Genomic DNA, 16673 nt, shown 5'->3' on the forward strand with positions numbered 1-16673 from the left:
TTTCTATCACAGCGTCGCTTTTGAGTCTAGGGGGCATTTCTTCTCTCTAGTTCTTTGTTTTAGTATGGTAATATGCAGTGTATATAGTCTTGAAGTACAAATATTTTTCTCAAATTCCAACTTCGAACATTTCTGCACTAAGCTTCTGCACATCGAGCATCTCATCTATTTCTTATCACCATCATCTTTGGAATGGATCGTCCTCGGCGAGCCGCTGCTCAGAAGCCAGAGGGTCACTACGCCCTCACTTCTCCGACAAAAAAGAGGAAGACTCGATCTGAAGCCTTGACCGGAAAAAAGGACAAAAAGAATGATGACTCCGATGAAGATTCAATGAGCAAGAATATGCCTAGTTCGGCCCCCCAAAAAAAAGGCAAACAGAAGCAGTCGAAGATAGACCCAATTGCCGAAGATACTCTTGCTCCTGGAACTATTCCTGTCATTTTGCCCGAGCCTTTGGATCCGGTTGCACTTGCATTGGATCTGAAAGTATCTTATGAATCGAGAATCCCACCACCGCCGGTACGGCCCAAACGACAGACAAGATGGCAGAGGCCGGCAACAAATCCAATTGTCTACATGGAGGATCTGCCAAAAGGTTTTAATTACGATGAACCCGATCTTGACCCAGAGTACGTGTTTCCCGCTATATCAGAATGCAAGAAAATTAATCTGTGTTATTTAGGGATTTGGAAGCCCAAATAGCAAGATGTTATGAGCGTATCAGTGATAATATCGTGGTCGGTCAGTTTCAGATTAAGCTGAACGAATTATTGGGAACGAAGAAACATCGCGAGTGAGCATTCCCGGGAACATTTATCTTACCAGGGGGGTTTTTTCTAATTCGATAATTAGTACGATGATGGCCCTGGAGCCTGCTGGTTTGAGTTGGCTCGTCGTCGAACGCTTGCAAAACCTCAGGGCCATTTTGGAATGGCTGAAGAGTGGGAGTGACGAGTTTGAGCTGGCTGATAATGTGGAAAGCATCATAGAAGCATATCTCTCGGGCCAACTAAGGTTCAATCCAGGTCTTGTTACCTATTGGGTTAGAGGCGCTCAAGTCTGCCAGCCGAGACCTTTCAAATGGGATGAATTCGAATTCATCAGTGCTGAACATGACGCTCGCAAAGGCTTTTGGGTAGAAGGAGTATGTCTCCTTCAACGCTTTAACTAGTCGAAAACTAACATATGTAGCTTGAAGGACCAGGCCTGACTCCCCAATTAGTACAATGGGTAGCTGAGCCACGACCCGGAGGAGATGTACTCTCTGGTAGTGATGTGAGTTCAGATGCCAATAACGATGTTTTTGTCTCTAACGTTATTTGAAGATGAACATCTGCTTGAGACTGCCAAGGACGCCTGCATTGCCACAACCTGTGCCTGTTCAATTCTCTTTCGTGGATGATACTGGGGCTAGTATCATGCAGATAAATCGAAGCGATGTAAACGAATTATTGAATCAAAATCTCGATGCGGCTGGAAATCCCCCTCCTCCACAAGTGATAGGTGCCTTGAGAATGCTCGTCGCTGACGGGTCGTCTGTCCCTTTCATCTGCATGCGATTTGAGATTAACCTGTTCGATTCACCTACCATGTCCTATATGGCCCCAATATGGCAACCGGTGTAAGTAGCTATACTGGAGAACCATGGCGGGGCACAGCCAGCCCGATTGAATGGGCCATGGGTCCGATACAGAATGTATTCGGCCTCGGCTCCTGATGGTTCGGGTCGGACCTATTTTAACGAAATTCACCCGAACCAAATGAATGTGCCCCAGGTGAATATGTACGTGATGAACATCCGCCCGTTACCAAATGTTCCACTCCATCCGGTACCGGCAGCGGGGCCAGGGCCGGGGGCCAGCAGGACCAGCAGTAGCACCACCATGGGCACCAGGGGTACCAGGGCCAGCCCCCTGATATGAAATTTTGTTCGATTTTGGTGGACTTTCGGTTTAGTTAGAATCATCAGTTTTGTTGATACGCTCGTTTATACTATGTAACTATTTTAGCTAATTGGGTAAATAAGACTTGCAATATTGAATAGTATATACATACAGTATAGCATTACATTATTATGTTTATATTCCAACCTTGGAAGTATTTCAAAAAGCGAAGTCCCAAGCCCTGAATCTTGGCAGTGACATCAGCTCCCGATTCCTCGGTCCTCCCTTCACCAACTCCCCAGTTCACCATGGTCTACGCATTTATCCTTCCAACCACCTCGCCTCTCTCGTTTCAATCATTTATCTTCTCTACTACTCACCCCTCCCTCCCCCAATCAGCCTCAACAACCCGCCATGCTCTCCGCCTCGCACTAAAGGCCCACAAGCGCTTACCCCGCGGCCCCCGCCAGGATGCTCACTTACCCACAGTTCTGTCCGCCTTGAATGAATACATCCCCTACCTATTTGCCATCTCAGATGGGTTGAATGGTCGCTCCGTTCGAACAGATGCATATTCCTCTGCCCCACAAGACGGCTACACGTCAGGCGGAACGAATCTCCGCACCGGCGAAGTAGTCGATATCACCATCCGTGCGGAGATACAGTCAGCATGGAGATGTACTCTCTCATCCTCGGCCGGATTGAATCTCGGCTCCGGTGGCAATAATGCAGGCGGAACCGGTATCCGCACGCGGAATGGGCGAGTGTCTGGCCGAGGCATCCACTTCGAATTGGCCTTTACGCTCACAACTCTGGGCTATGTATTGAGTAGGATGGCGCGCGTTGGAATCCTAGCTACACTGTACGCACCATCTACCCCTTCTGCGGAGGTCCGTACTGCTGCTGTGCAGACCGCCACGCGGTATCTACTACAGGCTAGCTCGGTGCACAATCTGCTTGCGTCCTTGCCGATTTTCACCGCGGCTACCGTGTCGACAGTGCCGGAGCTCGAGTCCGGTACGCAGTCAGCTCTATCCTCTCTAGCCCTGGCTGAGGCTACATTACTGGCTGTTCTTAAGGATGATGCGTATGTTGTGGCGTGTATCCAGTCGCGCAATCCGAATGATAAAGAGTGGATGGTCCATGCACCTCAAATCCCGAAAGTACGTGCCTTACTGTTTGCAAGACTCTGTGTTCGTGCTGCAGAGTACGCCGAACAAGCGGCTGCAGGTCTAGGTGCTGTTGGATCTACTTCCGGTCGTGCAGGCCGTGTGGATGAAGACCTGGTCGGCTATGCTAGAGTTTTGGCTCGCGTTGCCCGGGCACGTGCCTGTCGTTTCTTTGGTGTAGATGCTGAGCTATCAGGCAAAGTTGGTGAAGGTATTGCGTGGTTGCGAGCTGCACACACTCCACTCGGCTTACGTGGAGGGTCTGCGGAGGAAGCCGGTGCTAGCTCGGGAGGTTCTGCGAAGGGCGGACTGTCGCGTTTAAAGCGAGAGTGGACAGAGCGGCGTGAAGAACGTCGAGTCACTAAGGATGCTGGCGGCAGTCGCAGCGAAAAGGGCCCATTGGATGCGGGTGATGATGCTGGTCGTGACGAGGAGGGACGAGTCATCTTGATGCTTGAGGCAAAATGGGTCAAAATGAATGACATAGTGAGTCAACCCTTTTTTTATGCCCCACGACCCCGCCAGCCCTAAATATGTATGGATTATTGACTCAGTACAGATCAACACCCAACTCATCCCACCGTCTGCACCATTGTTGTCTAATCTCCCTTCGGGTCGTGATATTCACTCCCCACCCGCACCATACCAGCCCCCTTCTTTAGATCAGGATCAGCTCATGCGGATGCGTGCTCCACCAGATGAGAAACACGATATTCAAGTTGGAAGCGACGACGATAGCGAGGACGATGCAGGCCGCGCACCTCCGGGGGGATTCCCGGACCGAAGTGCAACCGCCTCAAGCGTTTATTATTGAAGAATCCCGACACCTAGGTATAGTAGGGGATGTGTAGGTATATACTCAATTTAGCATTTACTTAGCGGTATAAGGATAACCACAAGGGCTCGGTGAGGATACAGTATTGGCATCCTTGGACCGAGGGTGGGTCACTGATTTACTACGACCTCTTTGAACAGCAATCCAACATCGTAGGGGGAAAAGGAAGATTGATCAAACAAAGTGATATTATGTACAGTACAAACGGACAAGCGCACAAAGAGGGTAATCTCCAGACCCTCATCTGCCATCTTTCGTCTTCTCCAACACAAACCCGATCTGGGTGGCTATAAGATCAAGTTTGGAAAGAACCGAATTGAAACCATGGAGGTTTCCGTCCAAAGCCGACTATTTCATCTCGGCATCAAAATTTTCCAGTCCCCGCGGTGTTGGTGTCACCCGTTAAACCCGAGTCTCGAAACGCAATCGCATAGCTGAACACGCAAGAAAAGAAGAAACGCTTATGCCGATTCTCCACCAAAGCGGTTCTTCTCCTGTCCGAGGTAACCCTTAATCTTGCGGTCCTTGAGGAGCTCGAAGTACTTCTCTGCAGAAGATATATAGGTCAATATAACGCATCCAAAATAAATAAAAGCAATGCACATAGGTCCTCAACCCAGTCAAATCCGGGTATTTCACAGGGACAAAACACCCGCATAATCCTGGATTTCAATCCCCGGAATATGCATATGTAGCGTAGATACTCAAGACGGAAAACAACCCACCTCGGAAAACACCACACTTCTCAAGGTGGTTCACGCCCTCGCGCGCATAGCACTTGCCCAATTCCTCGCCGACTAGACGCGCCATCATGCTGCGAACCCACTGCTCGCGGATAATGGCATCGCGAGCGTTGTGGACTGCGACGTTGTCCTCGAAGTCGACACCCTCGTAGGTCGGAGCGACGGTGGGTTTTTTGGCGAGGAACGCGGCGGACTCGGCGGTTGGCATTGTGGGTAGTTGGTTTGTATGGATTTGAGTGAGGCTCGGGTGTGGTGAGGTAGTTGCTTGCTTGGGGGGAGGACAATGGCAGCAAGGTTTGTTGGGAGAGAGTCGTTCTTTTGGAGGGCTGCTTGATGCGGTCGTCTGGGACGTTGATCTTGAAGGTTGGATTACCTAGTTTGTGATTGGGTGGGACGAGGGCGGTCACTGGTGCTTTCCTGCGGGAGACGGAGGGGGCCTTCTACGCAGGTCTGTATGGTCACGTGGATCTATACAATCCGAAAACGGTAGGTCAAACACTGATGGTAAATTTCGATAACTTAAGATTAGATTTTTATGTCACTTAAAGCAACTAGAGGTTCCTTCGTTGAGTGGTAAAATACATTGCAACAATATCATATTTTCAACGCCAGTGGTTGTTTACACTGTATGCCTAATCAAGATAATGGAAACTAGTACTAACGCAATATACAAAACAAAAGAATTTCAATACAAAACTTCCCATGATGGAAAAAATGGTCCTATCGAAGTGGACCTGCTGCATACAAACGTACATATGTAATAAACATCAATAGCACAAAACAATGTGAATCAATCATGCTTAGCCTTCCCCGGCACTCGATCGTAGGCATCACCCAAAGCATCCCTAAATCGCTCCCAACCCGACCGACCTAGCCAATTACTCAACTCACGGTAGTAGTAGATTTCGGACCAGCAATCGCGACCAAACATACATCCAGCCATGTTAACGACAAGGTCATGTGCGTTCTGCTGATAGTGAACAACTGGGTTATCACCGTCGCCGCATGCACCAGGAGGGAAAGAATTGATACTGCGTTGTGGTAAAAAGCCAACGCTGCTCCGAACCCACGGTTGACTCTGATAGATGTACTCCAGGGCATCCTGTTCTTTATGCTCCCATTCCATATGCATCTGCTCGTACATGACGGGATCCCACCAGACATCAAGGAGACGTTCGGTCCAAAGAGATCTTCGTAGGAAAAAAGATCCGAGATTGAAGCCAACACAGTCTTGTGTCAGAAGCATATTCAAAGAATCTGCCTCGCCGTCGCCCTCCAGGGCACGACCCAGCTCGTCGAGCCAGAATTCGGGCAGTGGGTGAGTGATGTTGAGAGGGTTATAGGCGGTGATATCGCGATAGACATGCGATTCGAGGTCATTGAATAGATGGTGCTGTAGCGATGTATCGTATTCCATAACCCAGGTGTTTAAGTCAAGCCACCAAAACCACTCTGCGTCTGGATACTTGAGCATGGCTTCGCGGATCACATCGCCCTTCTCCCAGCTCTCGCGCCATTCATGGGAATATCGCTTCTTGGCTAGCAGATTGGCCAGTTCGAGCTCGTAACCCCATTTCTTTGCATATCTCTTCTTGTTCCATATGCTGTTGCGTTCAATGGCCCATTCACGTGCGCCCTTCCACTCCATGACGCCGCCCTCCACGTTCGATGCGAGTATGATGACGAACTTGCTCCCACCACCTATAGGTGATCTTCGGTATGTCTGGACAATAGCTGAAATTCTGTTAGAATATCACGTCGAAAGAATCATCATAGTAGCAATCACTTACTCGCCCAGAAACATAGATACCCAACCCACACCAAGAACAGCGCGAACATGAGCCGGAACCGACCCCGGCGGATTGGTATCCGGAATGTGCCTAGCAAGCCACGTCCGCCACCCGCACTCTTCCATTCCCGGCCATAATCATCTTTATCGACGTATTCGCGTGGAGAAAGCTTTCGAAAGCTGGAAAACCGAGTCCAGATCTTGTGACGTTGTCGAGAGAAGAAACCGCTATTGCGTGTTGTAAATGATGGATACCCGCGCACCTCGTCGCTTTTCGCCTTAGCTGCAGCCCACGAAATGGTGCCTGGTGTGTCTGGAGATAATGAACCGGGCGATGGTCCATTTGGCGATGTGATGCCGCTAGCCGGAACAAGTCCCGGACTGGACCACCCTCCGCCCGGGTGGGGAGAGGGTGATCGCGATAAGGTCATCGCGAGGATCGGCGCTAAACAGTGAGTTGCTAGAAGGCGATCGTTATGAAGTCCAGAGGATGTAGACCGGAGAGAAAATGCGAGCCAAGGGGTGTACGTATTGGTGGTGAGGTCAGAGTGACAGGATGTAAAGAACGACGGGAAGTTAGGAAGAGAAGTAATTAAGACACACGAAACACAATTAAACATGTGTTGGACATTGTGTACCGGATGTGTGAGATTTCATCAAACTTGAGGCTGAATGCGGTACCCATGGACTCTTTCGGCAGGTATGAACTTTAGATCCTTCCCAAGGTTGAAATGGATTTTAATGCTTACATGAGCCTAACACTGTAAAAGCTAATGATTTGCATCTATGATATTTTGTATACCTACGTAGTTGGTATAGTTGGTATACTTAGTATATTTAGTATACTCTGTAATACTAGCCTAATTTAACCTATAAACTACTCGAAGCTTGGATCTATTTATGGAGCGGTACTCCATAGATCGGATCCACATCTCTACCTCTCTACAAAGCTCTACTGCTTGCGGAATAAAGACCATTGTGGAGCATAGCAAGTAACCATTCCATTAATTCCAACCGGACCATGCAGTTCCTATCAATCAATGTCCAAAGCAGAAAAAAAACTAGTAACGCCAGTTCTCAATCTAATCCCGATCCTTGCATTGGGTCTGAATTGGCATTCGGTTTGCCGCTCCGACAGCCTTGGCCATGAGAGCCTGTCGCACCATGAATCCGGCTTCATGTCCGGGTCGAGGTTGGGCGCTCTCACCATGGGTAAATTCACACTGCAGCTTGAGGAATTTCGTTCGGTCTTTATTTTGGTACACAGTAATGATGTCGCCGGTGTAGAGTTTCCCGAATTGTAAAGCCTCGGGACCATCCTCGGTCATAGAGCCGCGGCACAGTAGGGTATCATTTACCCAGATACCAAGGCGCGCTTTGGTGGAGAGAATAGCCATAACCCCTGGGATGTCGAGCCAGCTTTCACCTGCTGCGATCCTGGCCTCGATTCCCGGAGTCCAGAATGTGACCTCGAGCGCATAAGCGGGGATCCTTGTGTCCATAGGGTCGGCATGCTTGATGGTCGCTAACGGCCCTCGACCCCACGAGGTGAGTCGATCCTCGAGGTAGATTGTCAAGTCAAAGATCGAACCAGGGATGCTCTTCAGTTTTCCATATCTCTTTGGTGGTTTGGCGAACGTGGAGTTAGAGAGGGTGGAGGGAAGAGGGGCTGGGTTGGGTCGATGAACAATCGGTTCTGATGAGTCTGATTCCTCGGTCCGGAGCTGATCCAGAACAGCTTGGCCTGTCTGCGCATCAAGGGTAGTAGCAAACTCGAGGTCGTATTCTGATTTGGAGGGGCGAGAAGGGTCATTGGGAGCAGTGTTGCGGCGACTGTTGTTGGCACTATTGTCGCTAGATGCCTCGCTGGCTGTGTCGGGGATTGCAAGAGCAAGGTCAATCCGGCGCGTGAACTTTGCTTTGGGGGTTGGCTCCTGGGGACTCGAGACAGATTCTTCCTTGGGACTCGAAGTCGGCGGAACAGAATCCCGATTGGGGGTACAAAGTGGCATCGCGCCTTTGGTATGCCCAGGAATGGTCTGCCGCAAGGAAGATCTGTTAACCGGGCCACCCTTGACTTGCAGAGCGGGGTTCAAGGAATCCATGTTGAGTTGCCCAACGAGTCTCTCTGCGCCCATTAAACTAGGCGCAGTGCCACCGAAGGGTACGGCCGGGAGGGAGATAATGGAGTCGTTAGGATCGTCGCTCATCATCGACTCACCAGAAGAGAGAAAGTCAACGTGAAAATTATTGGCATGGTAGGCATCTAAATTGCCGAGTGCGTGGGAGCTGCGCAGAGCTGAGGGGTCGATTTCGCCAAACAAACGTTTGGCAGGACTGTCCAATACCGCTTGCCCATCTTGGAAGCTCTCAATATTTGGAAGGCTGGGATAGTGTACATCGGCGGGAATATGTTCGATCCGAGGCCGTTTTGATATTGCTTCGCTGCTGCCACCTTCTTCGCCATCGGCTTCGTGGACATATCCTAGACCGTCCGCAATAGACAGATGTGAAGCATCTAGCTCGTCCTCGGGATCCTCGCCAATGATTGAAAGCCCTTCATGATGGTCAGATAGCAATTCATCATCATCCTCATACTCATCCACATCAGGGACCTCCGCAATCCACGGGTGCTGGAAACACTCCTTCTCTGTCGGACGAGAAAAGGGGTCCCGATTGAGAAGCTGGGCGACAAAGTCGATGCCAGACTCAGACACGCCTGCCTTGCGCAAGGCATCGAAATCAGCGTCACATGTCATAATAGTGCGAAGCATTTGGACGCCTCGATCTTCTGCGCGCCCTGAATATGGTGGAACGCCGGACAGAATGTGGAAAAGAACTGCTCCCAGCGACCACATATCAACAGATTGGCTGTACGGAGATGTTTTGGGGGGACTTTCAATATCAGCAGAGGCTTTTCAAGCTAACAACAAATGAGGGACTTACGGGTCTCCAACGCGGCGCCTCTTTCGGAGCTCGCCACGGCGATATTGATCATAGTCCGGGTACACCTCCGGCGCACAGTACAGAAGCGTTCCACAAAAGGTCTTCAAGAAGGTTTCCTGCTCTACGACTTTCGACAGCCCAAAGTCAGATAGTTTGATTCTCAGCGGGTCCAGCGAAGCAATCAATATGTTGTCCGGTTTGATATCTCGATGGGTGATGCGGCGTTTGTGCAAATAGTGAAGCGCTCGTAACACTTGTCGTGCGATCGTTCTCACCATCTCCTCGGCAATCGTTCCCTGCGTCTGCAGGTATGTCGACAGCTCGCCACCTGGAACATACTCCATGATGATATAGATCCATCGGTCATGCTCGTGGTGGTCGATGTATTGAACGATATTCGGCTGTACCGGGTTAGTTGTATTGCTCACAGGGAGACGGAAAGATATCGCTTACATGCGTGAGATCTCTCATGATTTTCATCTCATTGTCGACCTTTTGGTCAAGGATACCGTTTTTCATAAAGCGGCGCTTGTCGAGTTCCTTTGCGGCATAGATCGCCCCATGTTGCTTGGTTGCAATCTTGTACACGGTAGCGAAAGCACCCTTTCCAATCTGTCCAGTCACGTTGTACATGGCACCACCGGTCCAATGCATGCCATAAGCATTAGCGGCTGACCACGCTAAAGCGGACGGTCCTGGGCCCTGTCGTTCTTTCTGCGCTGGGGCATGTGCATGAACTCGTTGGAAATATTGGAACAAATTCTGGTGGTATTGGACAGCGAATCCTTCTCTTGAGGGAATTCGGACCACGAAGCGGACCGCGTCAGAGTTTTGCGATCCGGTGACGACTTGAATGAGAGATCCATTCGTGAGCATTCGACTGTTCCCATCCTTCTGAGTTTTTCGCAGACGACAATTGTCCACGATGGTACCATTGGTCGATGTATCCTGGAGCATGAGAATGCCGTCCTCGGTTAGAAATATGCGAAAGTGGTTATTCGACACTCGCTTGGCATCATCATCAACACTGAGAAGAACATCACAGCGAGAACGATTGCGACCGAAGCAGAAGCCGAGTCCTAAGTTGTGAACTTTCGATGAGAGCCTCAACGCCAAATCTAATGCTGCTGTGTGTGATGATTCCTGTTCCAGTACCTCCCGTTGTAGGATATGTTGAGCAGACATTCTTCCAGTGGCAGCAACAGCATCATGGGCAGCGTGCGAATTCGGATGAAGGATACAGATGATGTCGGCCAGGTCTTGGTCTTGGATGCCAGAGTTATTCATTCCCATTCGGCGGGGATCAGCACATAGCTGGGTGGATTCCTGAGTGGCTTCCATTATGAGGGTGAATGCAAATGTAAATGAACGTGCTAAGGGAATAAACAGAGAAATGAACTAGAGATACTGATTTGATGGGGTAGGGTATATGTGCTGTGAGACCAGCAAAGGGAATGTGCATAAAAAGGTCATTAACTTCGTAGACTAGAGATATGATATGTCAATGAGGTTGCGTTAACAAGGCAAGGCCAGGGAAGAGTTGTATATATACCTCGAGGGGAAGGGGTACCAAGGCCGAGTAACCATATACCCGGATAAAAGTCGGGCAAGGTAATGATATGCTTAGGACTAATGACGCATTCACCAAGTTATGTGTCGCCTGATCAACGGATTGGTGACAAATGTTTTGCTCGGTGATTGCAAGGAGTGGAAGAGGCAATGGATGGGTAATGGGTGAACTGTATGCCTTGCAGAGTGGGGTGTCGCTCTTCAGCTTTTCTCAAAGCCAGTGTTTTTCAACACAGATGACGATGTTGCCCATGAATTGGAACTAAGACTATCCAACCCTTGTCATCAAGCCATAAGAATATAGAGCTTGATTCTTTGTTTGAATATGTCAACCGGCGAAGGGATACCGGGTCGTCAAGATGCCGTTTGATGAGAAGCTACCCAATGGTGTTTCTGGTGTTTCTGGTGTTTCCGCATTAACAACGATCGAATTAAGGAATGGACTGTGATTCAGCGATTGTGCAGAGGCTAGGAGGTATGTCTATGGAGTTTCATTCCAATAAATTAGCAAACGTCTTTTAGAAGCTTCAAGAGACCTATGTGTAGCCTCGACTCGAGATCGTGCGTGAACTCACACAGCGTGAAAGGTTCCCTATTAATCTGTCCACGGCTGGTAGAATTAAGGCAGTAGACAGATAAAAATGGGGCCGAGACAGAGTAAAATCGCACTCCTTGGAGGGTCGTCCAAGGAACAAGACTGATCCGCAACAATTGTGACTTGGTTCCTGAGGCGACAACGCGTGAGGCGCGTCAACTCCTTACTCATCAGGCAACCAGCGCGTTGATTGGCTGGAATCTATAGCGGGGTCCGACCTTGGAATGAGTCCCGAGTTCGGGAGTTCCAGAGTTCGAACTATGAGAAAATACACATTGTACTCTTTATGTATACATACATATATGTTGAGGGCTATCATATCTTTGCTAGATTCAATCGTTATTTAATTCAAACTATTTACTTCCGTATGGTTTGCTAGTATCTTCACTCCGTTTGAAATCACCCTTCAGTGCAATATCGAACACTTGTTCCAGCCGTGAGAGTGCTGCGTCTGATATCTCTGTGCCAGGTCAGATTTTGAGTGTGATCTCAGCCTTGGAGTATATTAAGAGAACACTTACGGTAATGTACCACCACGCGGCCACCCATCAATCTCAGCCCTTTTCGCTGTCCAATCTCTGCCAGGTCATTTGGCCCCACTCCTGACGCCTCGAGGTCCAGCCAAACCATATTGGTGTGTAGGGGGTACTGCAACTTCCCACCACGACTAGTCCACAAATCAGCTACTCGCTTGGCTTTTTTATGCGTTGCTGCAAGCTTTCCAGTCTGGCCATTGGGATCCGTGCCAAACGTTTCAATGAGTGCAACCCGGGCTGCAGCTGCAATCACACCAGTCTGTCGGGCACCGCCCCCGATGGATTTGCGGAACCAGCGAGCTTTCTTGATAAAATCTTGGGAGCCAACAATTATACTTCCAATGGGTGCCCCCAGCCCCTTAGAAAAGCAAAGGCTGACACTATCAAATAGGCTTGTATACTCAGGCAAGCTCCCGGCACCAGCCACAACGGCCTCCCACAGCCGGGCACCGTCTAGGTGAACCTTGATGTCATTGGTATGAGCCCATTCCACAATCCGCTTCGCCTCAGCAAGCGGCATGATCATTCCATCGAGGGTATTCTCCAGACTAATCAACTTGGTCGGGCAAAAATGAATATTGTCACCTAGGACTGCGTGCTTTTTGATATCTTCCAAAGTCAAATGGACCCCATTTTTGGGAATAATAGGGCTCACGGTGGCACCAGTCCAAGCGCTTACACCACCAGCCTCATAACAAATGATGTGAGATCTATGATCACACAACACGGAATGAGGTGGCTGCGCGAGATGCGAGCGAATGGCCACCTGGTTTCCCATCGTACCGGAAAGGACCAACAGACTTTCTTCATGTTTAGTGATCTCAGCAACGTAGCTTTGCAACTCGTTGGTGACTGGATCTTCATTGAAGACATCATCTAGGAGAGTTGTTTGGCAGATCGCTTCGAGCATCGACGGCGTAGGCTTCGTCATTGTATCGCCTGAGTCATATCAGCCCTCAATCCATCATCCCCTTCCCGATTGAACCATACTTCGGAGATCGAACTCAGCAGCACCAGCCCCGTGCCAGGCAGTGGGCTTCTTCTCGATGTTGCCGATGACTGCCGAGGCATGAGCCATGGCCTCAGTTGAGAGTTGTGCCATAGCAATGGGAAGGAAAATTTTCCGTCCTTGCGGGGGTCTTAATCGGAGCGCTGAAGAAGAGCGACTGATCGGGTGTAATAAGCGATTCATGAGTTTTGTCACCGTAAGCACAAATGCCCTTAGGGGAATTGGGGAAAGAGGGGAGCTCACACGTGATCCTTGGGCGAATTGTACGCTACATTGTGGAACCGGGCGACATAGATATCATCGATGTGCAGCAAGTTTCACTAGTGATCGGATAATAAGCATACTATTTATCCCAGTCGAGATACAATGTAGACATTCTGCGTCACCCATCAGAAGTGTATAATTTGTCACTTGATGCCTGGCTATGACGCCACTGTACAGTGACTGGACCTAAGTAATTACACCCTCCTTGGCCCCACCTAGATCACCACCATACCGCCTTTCTACAACGCGTCATATCTAATGATAGAACCACTCTAAAATAGTACGCGAAGCTGGTTTTTTTTTTTTTGCAAGTAAAGGGTTATACTACTCTCTCCTGGACCTCCAAAAAAAATTCATATAACTGCATAGGTGGCCGGATATTCTTGTAGATGGAGCCCTGGTTTTTTGGTCCGGCAGAATATTACATAATTTGATACAGGTGCCCAGGTGGGGAGCGGTGCAATTACTTACGTCCACTGACCGTCCACCCACGGGTGGACGGGTAGGTACAGGGTCCTTATCGATAACCTAATTAGGACTAGTGGATCCAATGGCCTCGACCGCTGACTCAGCACATTGGTTGCGGGCAATGCGCTCCTGTGGTTCAAGGCCGCACAATCTTACCGACTCTTTGACTGCTTACACTAGTCGCCCAAAGATGGATCTATCCCATCTCACACGGCCTGGCATTTTGTGTCAGTGTGTTCGGTGCTCCAGCTCGCTGGCTGCACTGGAGAACGAATGGGCGAAACTATCTAATGCCTACTCAATCCCGACAGCATGGCTTAGTGTCGACCTCCATCGCATCGCCGTTTCTTCGGAGCGGAAGCAAATCCCTCACACATCGGATATGACCCTTTTGCGTGGCCGCGTCATCCAGGAAGTGTCCTGTAAACTCTGTCAGCAACGGATGGGTGTACTGTGTCCCCTTGACAATGGGTAAGTCGCTGTGGATAATGACTGGCGTTTTTCACGACTAATATGTTATTAGGATGAATATCCTGTGGAAAATGTCCAAAGTTGCTTTTAGAGAGATCGTCACTATGCGAACAGTGCAGCCCGTATTCAAACAGGGGGCACTCGAACGACTGATTTGTCCCCCGAAAGAACCTCCGCGCCGAAATCCCGACCTCATCCAAGGAAGTGCGCTGGTACCAGCTGGCTGCACCGATCCCACTACGCTCGACCCATCCATGCAAAACCAAATGCTCCATCAGGGTAGAAGCATTGATCAGATTTCGAACTCAGTGAACCACCTCCAAGATACAATGTCAGATCTCAAACATTCATTTACAGCACTTCGAATCGAGTTGAATGGACCGGGCCGAAATTTGGGGGAAGGTTCTGTACTTCAGGGACATGACTTTGACATGATTGCTATGGTGCTGAAGGAGCTCAAGTCCAAGTCCGACGAGATCGAGAAACTAAAGTTGGAGATTGAGGCCCTGAAACTGAAGAATCGCTACATGGGAGTGGCCTTGCCACACCAGCAAGAATCATTGTCGATCATGAACATGAATGCTGCACTCCCCGAAGTTCGGAGCCCCGGCTTGCTACAGGCGGGCCGGAAACGTCACTGGCCTGACGCATTTACGGGCGATCGCAGTCAGGTAATCGCAGACTCCTTCGACGACGAGGACGATATGGTAGATGAGATGTCACTATCGGATCCGCCCATGAACAGCTCTCGCGTTCCTCTTAACGACCAACGCCAACCTGCAATTGCCAGTAGGCCACCTGCAGAAAACGAACTTAGGTCCCTAGAGGTGCAGATGCCTGCTCGAGAGTCTCAACACACCTCTACCTCCCTTCAAACCTCACCCTACAACTTACAGCAAACAATAGCTAAACGCCCGCGCTTAGGTGGGCCGGCAGAAGATAGCCCCCAAACAGCCCCTCCGCAGCCACAAGCTGTTCCTCAGAAAAGACCGCTTGGCCGGCCGAGGAAATCAATCAGCCAACCCACCATTTCCAACCCCATTGAAACACCCAGTACCGCTCCTTCTAGCACACAGGAGGATGTCGAATCAAATGGTCAACCAAACACAGTGCGACGTCGCACATCTCGTCGCAGCTTGCGTGCACAATCTCTCGGACCAAACACCAACGACACACATACTCAACAGGACCAGCAAAAGTCACAAGAATTGACTAAGGTTCTTCCTGAGACTCATCCAGCACCCAACAAAAAGAGCAAGCGTAATACTGGCTCTCCCAATGGGAAACGAACTGGTGGTCCAGATGATGCCGGCGATGAGGCTGCTATGAACGAGAAGCGGAAAGCAAAGGTCGCGGCGCGGGACGTCATGGCCAAGATGGCTTTACAGCACGAGGAGGCATTGGAAGCCGAGAATGCACGTTAAATTGTTAGGGATTATCCTTCACATGCTTGTATAATAGCCAACAAGGAATACATAACTGTATTATGACACAAAACTTCAACTAAAATTATCAGTAGTTGTGGGGTTGTGAGGTTGCAAGGTTCCTTACCAACCCCCTCAATTTATATATAAAAGCTCTTGCAAAAGCTCCAATGTTTCGTGGTCCACACAAGCGGCCCATAGTAAATGCGATATTTTACAACCATAGATCTCAACCACGGCGTTGTCGTCTGATTTCATTGTCATTCGATAGCTATTGATAAGGTTTTCGAAGAATATATATTAATTTTAAGAGAATATAAAGGCTGCTCTGTGACGATATTAAAATTACCTTCAATTACCTTCCGAAAAGCTTCTACGGAATATATATATCGCAACCACAGCAGAGTTATAAATATTTTCCAAACTCTGAAGAGAAGCTACATATCACCTAAAAAGTATTGAGCTATTAGGAAAGCTCTATATGAACTACTGTTGTTTAGATATCAAGTTGTAATTTACCGCATTTACCATGTGGTTTGGGATGGACCACTCGCATGTTACCCGTGGGCGTTAACAGTCCTGCACATGTGGGATCCATAGACTCAAGGGGACGGCGATTAAGATTGTAGATGTCCCGACAGATGTGATCGTGTTCACTTGGAAGGATTGGCCTGGTAAAACACAACTGGTCGTCAAAGATCAACTTAATGGACGCATGGGCAAGAGGTGAATCATACGAGTGATTTGGGAAACCCGAGGAGGGAGGAGTTGCTGTCTTGATGGAATGGTAGCCACAGTGGATATAGTCATCTAAGAACGAACCTACTGCTGGGCAATAATAAGTCCCTCCTTGGTACTGCACAAGTTTTTGTAGGGTAATATTATTGCAACAAGGTGTCTATGTCATTAAATTCCCAGTATATTAATAGAACAATTGGGAGCTGGATTCATAAGTTATGCGGGAATATG

At 49.1% G+C, this 16673-nt stretch overlaps 7 protein-coding genes across 7 annotated transcripts; 3 read left to right on the forward strand and 4 right to left on the reverse strand.

The window, feature by feature from the left end:
• Positions 1-192: 192 nt before the first annotated feature.
• On the forward strand, positions 193-800 carry N7479_011428 (uncharacterized protein; the record flags this gene model as incomplete). Its single annotated transcript, XM_057259119.1, has 2 exons — positions 193-632; positions 686-800. 2 exons carry the CDS (start codon positions 193-195, stop codon positions 798-800), a joined length of 555 nt encoding a protein of 184 aa, XP_057106577.1.
• Positions 801-2194: 1394 nt separating this feature from the next.
• Positions 2195-3869, forward strand: N7479_011429 (pH-signaling protein PalC; the record flags this gene model as incomplete). Its single annotated transcript, XM_057259120.1, has 2 exons — positions 2195-3541; positions 3615-3869. 2 exons carry the CDS (start codon positions 2195-2197, stop codon positions 3867-3869), a joined length of 1602 nt encoding a protein of 533 aa, XP_057106578.1.
• A 482-nt stretch (positions 3870-4351) lies between these two features.
• Positions 4352-4841, reverse strand: N7479_011430 (putative NADH-ubiquinone oxidoreductase 12 kda subunit; the record flags this gene model as incomplete). Its single annotated transcript, XM_057259121.1, has 2 exons — positions 4352-4437; positions 4616-4841. The coding sequence occupies 2 exons, from the start codon at positions 4839-4841 to the stop codon at positions 4352-4354; spliced, it is 312 nt and encodes a 103-aa protein (XP_057106579.1).
• Positions 4842-5423: 582 nt separating this feature from the next.
• N7479_011431 (putative alpha-1,6-mannosyltransferase subunit) lies at positions 5424-6853 on the reverse strand (the record flags this gene model as incomplete). The annotated part of the gene is made up of 2 exons (XM_057259122.1): positions 5424-6367; positions 6424-6853. 2 exons carry the CDS (start codon positions 6851-6853, stop codon positions 5424-5426), a joined length of 1374 nt encoding a protein of 457 aa, XP_057106580.1.
• Positions 6854-7504: 651 nt separating this feature from the next.
• N7479_011432 (serine/threonine-protein kinase) lies at positions 7505-10709 on the reverse strand (the record flags this gene model as incomplete). Its single annotated transcript, XM_057259123.1, has 3 exons — positions 7505-9317; positions 9369-9769; positions 9822-10709. The coding sequence occupies 3 exons, from the start codon at positions 10707-10709 to the stop codon at positions 7505-7507; spliced, it is 3102 nt and encodes a 1033-aa protein (XP_057106581.1).
• A 1176-nt stretch (positions 10710-11885) lies between these two features.
• On the reverse strand, positions 11886-13170 carry N7479_011433 (threonine aldolase GLY1; the record flags this gene model as incomplete). The annotated part of the gene is made up of 3 exons (XM_057259124.1): positions 11886-11992; positions 12054-13007; positions 13059-13170. 3 exons carry the CDS (start codon positions 13168-13170, stop codon positions 11886-11888), a joined length of 1173 nt encoding a protein of 390 aa, XP_057106582.1.
• Positions 13171-13999: 829 nt separating this feature from the next.
• Positions 14000-15704, forward strand: N7479_011434 (uncharacterized protein; the record flags this gene model as incomplete). The annotated part of the gene is made up of 2 exons (XM_057259125.1): positions 14000-14280; positions 14333-15704. The coding sequence occupies 2 exons, from the start codon at positions 14000-14002 to the stop codon at positions 15702-15704; spliced, it is 1653 nt and encodes a 550-aa protein (XP_057106583.1).
• Positions 15705-16673: the final 969 nt, after the last annotated feature.

Source organism: Penicillium vulpinum (assembly GCF_028829585.1).
Source record: "Penicillium vulpinum strain IBT 29486 chromosome Unknown utg000004l_segment0_segment0, whole genome shotgun sequence".
NCBI lineage: Eukaryota > Fungi > Ascomycota > Eurotiomycetes > Eurotiales > Aspergillaceae > Penicillium > Penicillium vulpinum.